At 43.4% G+C, this 7853-nt stretch overlaps 1 protein-coding gene across 1 annotated transcript in view; it reads left to right on the top strand.

The window, feature by feature from the left end:
* Window positions 1-7310, top strand: part of COL20A1 (collagen, type XX, alpha 1) — a 46430-nt gene extending 39120 nt beyond the window's left edge. The window contains exons 31-39 of the mRNA XM_010180382.1: window positions 1-45; window positions 386-439; window positions 1913-1984; window positions 2146-2181; window positions 3487-3553; window positions 4103-4291; window positions 5570-5647; window positions 6473-6628; window positions 7133-7310. The exon at window positions 1-45 is cut by the window's left edge and continues 9 nt beyond it. Of these exons, the coding sequence (XP_010178684.1) occupies window positions 1-45; window positions 386-439; window positions 1913-1984; window positions 2146-2181; window positions 3487-3553; window positions 4103-4291; window positions 5570-5647; window positions 6473-6628; window positions 7133-7146 (711 nt within the window). The 3' untranslated portion in view covers window positions 7147-7310. The remainder of the gene's footprint in view (window positions 46-385; window positions 440-1912; window positions 1985-2145; window positions 2182-3486; window positions 3554-4102; window positions 4292-5569; window positions 5648-6472; window positions 6629-7132) is intronic.
* The last annotated feature ends 543 nt before the right edge of the window (window positions 7311-7853 follow it).

Below are 7853 nucleotides of genomic sequence, written 5' to 3' on the forward strand. Positions count from 1 at the left end.
GGTGTACAGGGAGCTCCAGGCAGGGATGGTCTTCAAGGTGCAAAGGTAAAACACCTCACTTCTGAGTTTTCATGCATGAGTGCCTAAAATCCTGCTGTGAGTGTCCCAGCATAGACCCAAAACATCCAGCTCCCTTAATGAGCTCAGTGCATAAGTGAATGCTCTTTTCACAAAGCCAGAGGGATTGGGGAATAAAAAAATGGGGTCATCTCAGGTTTGGCCAAATTTGACCAGGTGCCGCCCTTCCTGCCTGCTTAGCAGATGCATTTTTTTTACCCACTCCTAGCAAGGTGGTGTTAAAAGCAGCACATGGAGAAACCACCTCACTGCTTATGAGGTCTTTTTGAGTCCTCTCATTAACAAATGACTGGATTTGGCTTTGCAGGGGGTGAGGGGACTCGAAGGCACAGCTGGGCCCCCAGGACCTCCTGGACCACGGGTGAGTGCTCACCATGAGCAATGCGTATCGAAACCTCTTCCTCAGCAGGGGCTCGTGGTCACCCAGAGGTGTCAGGCCAAAACCCCTTCCTGGGGTATCCCGGGGGTTACCCAGCACATTGTGCAGACACCCATTTTCCCTGCCAGTGTAAGAACAAGATCCTTGCCTTCCCCTCTTGGAAGCAGCTTCTGGGAAAGCTTTGACCCACCAAGGAGGTGCCTGTTTTGCCGTTTTTCTTTCTTGCTGTCACTGTTCTTCAACTGCTGGTTGAGTGTGGGATATATGGGCTACTTAGACTGAAATCAGCCAGAGCTGGAGGATGCAGGCAGTTGTGAAAGACTTTCCCCCACACCAATTCCAGTATTTGCTGCTAGGGCTGTATATTTGTGTATTTGCACTCTGGTGTGCCCAGGATAGCAGAACCTTAAGATCTATTGATTTACATCCATCTGCTAATTTAAAGGCATCACAGCCCTTCTGAGTTCTGTGAAAAAAGTCACTTTACATGGGAAAATAAACCAAATTTGGTTTTAAATGATGGGTGGTGGACCTGGTAGTTACTGATTCTCACTGCTGAATTATAAGGAATTTGGAAGTTTCAAATAGTGTAAGATGGTGAGTGCTTACTGCTGTTTTTGCATTATACCTCACGGTGGTTGTGCTGAAGTCAGGTATCTATGGGAGCTAAGGTTGAATTCAGCTCCTAACTTTGACTTGCTCATCCTGGGAAGATGTGGAGCTGACAAGGTTGAATCTCAGCTTTCAAAATATGAGGAAAGCACTGTATCCTTCAGAGCAGGCTCTGAAAGCTGTTCTGGTGCTGCCTTGAAGACCTCCTTCATTTTCACTGATCAGAAGAGCTGCTAAACTCTGTTGATCTTAAACATAATAGCTGAAAAATTAGAAGAATAGAAGAAAGCATTTCTACTGATTGCTTTTGGCTTTTTTTTCCTTCCCTTTATGGCACCAAAGGGCACAGAAACTTCACAAAGAGAAGATGACCAAAAGAGGTTTTTCCCACTCTCTAAGCTGTTACTGTTGTGAAGTATTAGAGGCAAACACAGGTGTTAAAGGAAGGAGAAAACAACAGCATGGTATTAGGAGGATGAAGAAAAGGGTTATGCTGTAGGCTATGCCCAAGTCTGAATAGTTATTAAAAGATCTAAAGTCTGCAGGGTAAAAAACACACTGTGGTTTGTTGGCAAAACTCAGCCTTGCTGGCTTTACAGTAATTGAGACAGTAATAGAAAATGATATGAACATGACTCGTATGCAGTGTACTCGTAACATTGGACTCCTGGCCGCACAAGGTACTGACAGATACCTTAAGGCTGCAATGCCCTTGTTAGAATCCTCTAAACCCAGACTGTTGGTGCCCCTGGAGCTGCAGGGAGATGTCAGCCTTCAACAGGAAAAGAAGGAATTGAGGAAGTAACTGGACTTTTTTCTGTGTCTTGTGATGGATGTCTGCAGGGTTTCCAAGGAGTGACGGGCTCCCGAGGCAGCAGTGGAGAGAAGGGACCTCCAGGTGATGTTGGGCCAACAGTAAGTTTCTGCTTTTGTCATGAGGTCAAGAAAAGATGAGAGTGTGGGAAACAAACTTCATGCACCAGTTCCCACTAACATAACCCCCATCTCCATTGATCTTTTGTTTTCATCTGCTTCTGCTTTACCTAGATTTTACTTTTTCTTCTCTTTCCTCATAGGGGCTGCCTGGTCCAAAAGGAGAAAGAGGAGAGAAAGTGAGTTTTTCTGGTGCCAGGCAGCAGTGCTGTTGCTGTCAGTGTACCCCACACTCAAAAGAGTGGATGTGGTAACGTGCTTTGCAAGCTACGCTTACACATATAAACCTCCGTAATGTTGAATAGCTTCACGTACCTGTGTGGGGGGATATAAATAACCCTGCAGCAGTCAGGAGCTCCCGAGTATCATTTGTTGTAATGAAGAAGAATTGCTGACTGAAAATCCACTCTTTGCTGAGAAGGATAAAACAAAAACACTCAACCGTGTTACTCTTTTTTGATGTATTGCATAAGAGGGAGCTCATTTGTAATAATCCTCTGGCGCACCCCAGCACAGAGCCGTTGTGGTCAGGAGATCCACACAGCCTTTGAAGGTTATTTTGTTGTTAGAGGCTTTTCCCATCCTGATTTTTGGTTAAAAAGAAACCCTGTGTCTTTCTAGGAGTCTGAGCCTCATTGCCAAGACTGACTTATGTGAATTAGGCTTGAGAGAGGAGTGAGCTCCTTCTGACAGGCTGCTTTTGTCCCAAGTGAATGTCTCAGTATTGTAATTTTTAACGCCGTTCTCTGTCCATTCCCACCAGCTTTTCCTTAGCTATACATTTTTTTTACAGTGGAACTTTCCCTTTTTGCCTTCCTTGGGTGTTGTGCTAGGCTTTTTTCTAAGTCTGGGTAGTCTGTACAGTGATCCAGCTGGAGAAGTATGTTTTACAAGTATTTTTGGAAGTATGCAGTGTGTCAGTTATGAATTTTCACAGATAGATCCAGTGTTTATTTTTAACTAGCTTTTTGCATTTTTATCAGTTTTCCCTACTTTACTAAAACTTTCTAAAGGACCCCTTGTGTATGATTTATTCAGAATACACTAATGGTTAGAATCAATATTCATAAAAGATTTAGACAAAGATAGGATGTTGTAATATCTGATCATATTAAATGTTTTACATATCACAGAACATTGACTTATAGACTCAACATCTTTTTTTTTGATCAAATTTAAAAGTGAAATTTATTCTCCCTTTTTTGGTAGCTTCGGTAATTATTGAGATTCGGTCCAGGCTTTTTGATGTGCAGAAGAAAAGCAATTATTGACGTTTCCCAATTTCCATTTTATGGCTTCAGAGCTTTGTGATAAATAAATAAAGCTGCATTTCACAGTAATTAAAATCTCTGAAACTCAAGCTGACCAAAAGAAAGGGCAGAAAGCTATCATGTGTTATGCTACTGAGCCTTTAAAAATATATTAATACATTATTATTATTATTGTTGTTGTTATTATTATTAAACCAAAATGTTTCACTTTAGGGAGAACCACAGTCCTTGGCCACCATTTACCAGCTCGTTAGCCAGGCTTGTGAGCGGATGATTCAGAGTGAGTACAACCAGCCCAGTGCCTTCACCCCTCTTTAGCATTAGTGAGTGGGGACAGCCTGAGGCTGTGGTGACCCATGGAGCTCCTCCATCCCATGCCATGCTGAGCACCGCACATAACGAATATCTCATCACAGGCTCTCAGTGCTACGCTGGTTTTACTGAGTGGCATTAGCACAGAGACCTGTGAAATATTGCTTTGGAAACCTCTTTGGCACTTTGCAAAGACTCCTTTATTCCTTAATTGGAAAAAGCTTGAAACTAATTTGAAAGAAATTATTCTTTCAGTGATTTGTGCTGATTCCTCTGGAGATGAGGCACTTTTTGTGAAGTTCCTGTGCTGTGATGCATGAAAAGAAGCAGCAGTTTGCCCAAAGTCATGACTCAGCTGCCCATCTTCCTCTTCAGTTTCAGCTTCTCAGTTTGAGCTGACAGCTTTTTAGCACTAGCTGATAGTTTTAGGTACATTTTAAGACAATATCCTCTGGTTTTGTCTCTTTTCTGAATTTCCCAGCCAAGAAAACATTCATTTTCTGTTTCCCTTTCTCAGCTCATGTGTTGAAATTTGACTCATTCATTCATGAACATGCAAGGAAACCTGTTCCTATTTGGGAAGAAAGATTAAAACCGGGAGAACCAGGACCACCAGGTCCTCCAGGTCCCCCTGGGAGCAACGGAGAAAGAGGAGAAAATGGCATCCCCGGACAGCCAGGCAAAGATGGGTATCCTGGAGAAAGAGGTATGGACAGAAGTGTTCATAAGCATTTTTTCCTATAACTTTGATACTTTAACTGAACATTTTAGTGCTTCAGGCAGTACTGTAAAGACAACCCATGATATTCTCTCATCTAATTACTATTTTTCTTTCGCACTTCTCTTTTCTAAGAAGATAAACAGAAGTTAGATAGGTCAAAGACTAGGGAGAAGACAAAGGCAGAAACTCTGCTTTGAGGGGAAGGCCAGTTTGTAGATTTTGGGGGCGTGGAGAGTTTGATTTTAGAGGGCGGACGGCTTCCCCTACAGAAAGGCAAAAGAAGCAGCCATTTGGATGGATATGTAGTGATGCCCAGATCACCTCTGGGCAGAAGTGACAAGTCTTGGAGAACATTGAAGGAAGGTATGAGGCAACAGAAGCAATATTGGAAGTGGATATAGGTTTCTGGAGCAGTAGATCCAACAAGAAAAGCCTCACACATGACTAAGGAGACTAATGTAATCTCAGAAAGTGGCACCAGCTATTGCACATGAATGAGTGAATGGTGGGAATACATTTTATCTGGATTTGCAGACATCTGTCAGTGACTCGTGTAATTGTCTGTCAAAATAAAATGAAAAGCATTGGTTTCAACAGTGTCCTAACACCTCTAAGCAGCTAGAGATCTTCTGTTTAAGTCCTTGCTCTGGCACTGTTCCCTGTTAGCTGGTATCTGCTTATAGAAATGTCACTTAAGAGAAAAGGCAAGTAATATCCTCCAGATGTTTCCAGCCTGTCAAGCAAAGAGACAGGAGAAGACAGATCTCACTGAAAACAATCTTAAGGACATGGCTGATCAAAATATTTTCATCTTAAGAATATGGAAAATGGTATTTTGTCAAAATGCACCTGTTTCACCAAGACGTACTGGTTTCACGAGCAATTTCATATGAAAACAGCAATCCTAACTTACCAGCACCTGGCTGGTAAGTTCAGCTTTGTGATTTGTCTGATCCACATGAAGTGCATGGGAGTGGACCAAGGCACTAACACCAGTGCTATGAATTTCTCTGTGAAAAATCTCCATTTTTCACCCATGTTAGCTGCAAATCAATGCTGGTTGGAGCCCTGTCAGCCATGGGCAACTGGCCACTCTGGAAAAGAGAGTGGGTCCCCAGATAGAATTAAAGGGAATGGGTATTTCTTTGTGTTGCCAAAGGCTGTGACTCCATTTCAGCATCTGAGAAGAGCCTGGTGGAAGCATTAATTCAGGGTGAAATGCAAAACGCAGTGGAGTGACACTTATCTCTAATCCCTGATTAGGTGCCCCAGGACCTAAAGGAGAAAAAGGGATGCCTGGAGCCAGTGAGGAAGGGATCCAAGGACCCCGAGGCAGAACAGGTAGAGTAAACACAGCCTCTTCATATTTACCCAGTGGGGCCATCCTGAGCTCACCAGCTGCCAGATTCAAAGTTCAGCTTTAGGATAGCTGTGGTGGGTCAGGGTGACCTTCCCACTGTACCACTGTCAGCAGCATCCTGGATGGTTCCTCTCTGCTGGGACACCAGACATTGCTCTAGGCACTCTCCTCTCTTGGATTCCCATTCCCAGGTAATGATGTATTTTAAGGACCTGAGGCACGTCCAAGGAGTTTTAGTTTTGCTGCCTTCTTGCATGCAAGAGCAGATGCTCAGGGGATATTGAAAATTCATTGCTTTTTGAAAATTCAGCTCATGAAACACGAGGGTTTTGGAGTAATCTGTTAGGATTTGGCGTACTTCTCCATCCTGATCCCTGTTACTTGAAATCAGTGGGGGGTTTGCCACTGATATGGCAAAACAGGCACTGCCAAGCGAATGTGGTCAAACATACTCTTCTGTATATAAATTTTTATAGTGGAGTTGTAAAGACACAAAAACCAGTGACTTTGAGGTGGATCCTGGGGTTAAGGTGATTTTTTGCATTGCCACATAGATGGACATTGGATTCTTATAACCAGGCTTCATTTCAAGCCAGCCTGGGTATCCTTAAGGTCAAGAATAAGATCTCTAGTTACTGGGGTTCAGGAGATGTTTTCCAATTGTCAGGTCTAATTCTTCCTCTAAAATGAGGAAATGGTACTCAGAAAATTAACCACCATGTAGGGTGGAGAAAATATAGAAGAGGTATTACACTGAAGCAGCTAAAGTAGGTGTTCTGTGACTTACAGTGCTTCTCCTTCTTCAGGCCCACCAGGAGAAGTTGTGCTGGGGAAAGCAGGTCCAAAGGGTTATCCTGGGAATGCTGGTCCTCAAGGTTTTCCCGGTATCAGGGGGCAGCCTGGGCAGCCTGGATATCGAGGGGGTTGTGATATCTCTGGATGTTATGGGGCAAGTAGAAGAGGTAAGTCCTGACTATCTTGGTGCAAAAGCTATGATTTTAGAAGTGGTCTCTCTAGTTACTTCTCCTAAGCCATGCAGAGACCTCTGTTCATCCTTCAGACACTGTCAATCCTACAAGAGCCTCCTTTGCCAAGCAATCAGGTTGATTCATGTGCAATTCATATGGATAAAAGCAGTTCAATTGACTGCTCCTCAACCATCCTTCATAGATTAACACATAACTGTGGCAGTAGTTGGGCATGTGGAGTAATCATCGAGGTATCTTCAGTTCTTAATGTCCCCAGCAATGTTTCCAGGATGGATAGAAAGGAACAATATCTCAGTTCCTACGCATACATTTCATGGAGCCTCAGTTGTACAAAGTCCTGGGAAATTAATAAATTTAAGGAAAAAATTTGAGCAAAAGATTTACAATGGAAAAGAATTAATTCTACACCATTCCTTCTTGGTTCTTGACACTGATTTATTTGTTTGCTCAGTGGCCTCCTCTCCCTTCCACACACAGATTTCATCCCCTGATGGCTGGTGCAGAGGCAGCTGAAGACATTGCTTTGCCCTGGAAATCTCTGGGTGAAAGCTCCAAGAGAAGCAGCAACCTGAACACCAAATGTGGTGTTTGTGATTTTTTAATGTCCCATCATTTCTGTATGGACAAGTCCATCAAACACTGAAGCCACCAAACCAGCCTGCATCCAGATGAGTCATCCGTCTTTTCTACACTGCAGTGCTCAAACTCACATCCTGTGTCCCACAGCAAGACAAAGACATGGTCAGAAGTGTGGGCCAACAGACTTGTAAGAAAAAGGAATAATGTATTGAATTGATCAGAAATAACAGATCATTTTTACTCATTTGTCTGCTTGTGGTTTATTTTTCCCACTTGTTATTCCGGGTCCCCAGCACAAAGAAAACCAGCACCTCATGCCCAAAGATGCAAATCCATGGGAACAAAACTGCATTTTCAGTTGTTTGACAAAGTAACAGAGTCTGGCACCATTTTGCCTGTTCCCAGTTTTGGCAAAACGCTGATGACTTCGTTCCAGGGGTATTATGTACACAAGCACTGCAGACAGCGCGGTGACCTTCCCGTGATGTGACAAACCCCTCTGTTTAGCCTCTTTCTCTGGGGCTTGGTAGCTGTCAAGCAAAACCTGAGATCAGACAGAGCCCAGGCGTGTAGGAGAGGAGCTGGAGATTAACCCACTGCCCTTCTCCATCACTGCCTC

This window comes from Mesitornis unicolor, unplaced genomic scaffold (assembly GCF_000695765.1).
Source record: "Mesitornis unicolor isolate BGI_N332 unplaced genomic scaffold, ASM69576v1 scaffold3710, whole genome shotgun sequence".
NCBI classification, from domain to species: Eukaryota; Metazoa; Chordata; class Aves; order Mesitornithiformes; family Mesitornithidae; genus Mesitornis; species Mesitornis unicolor.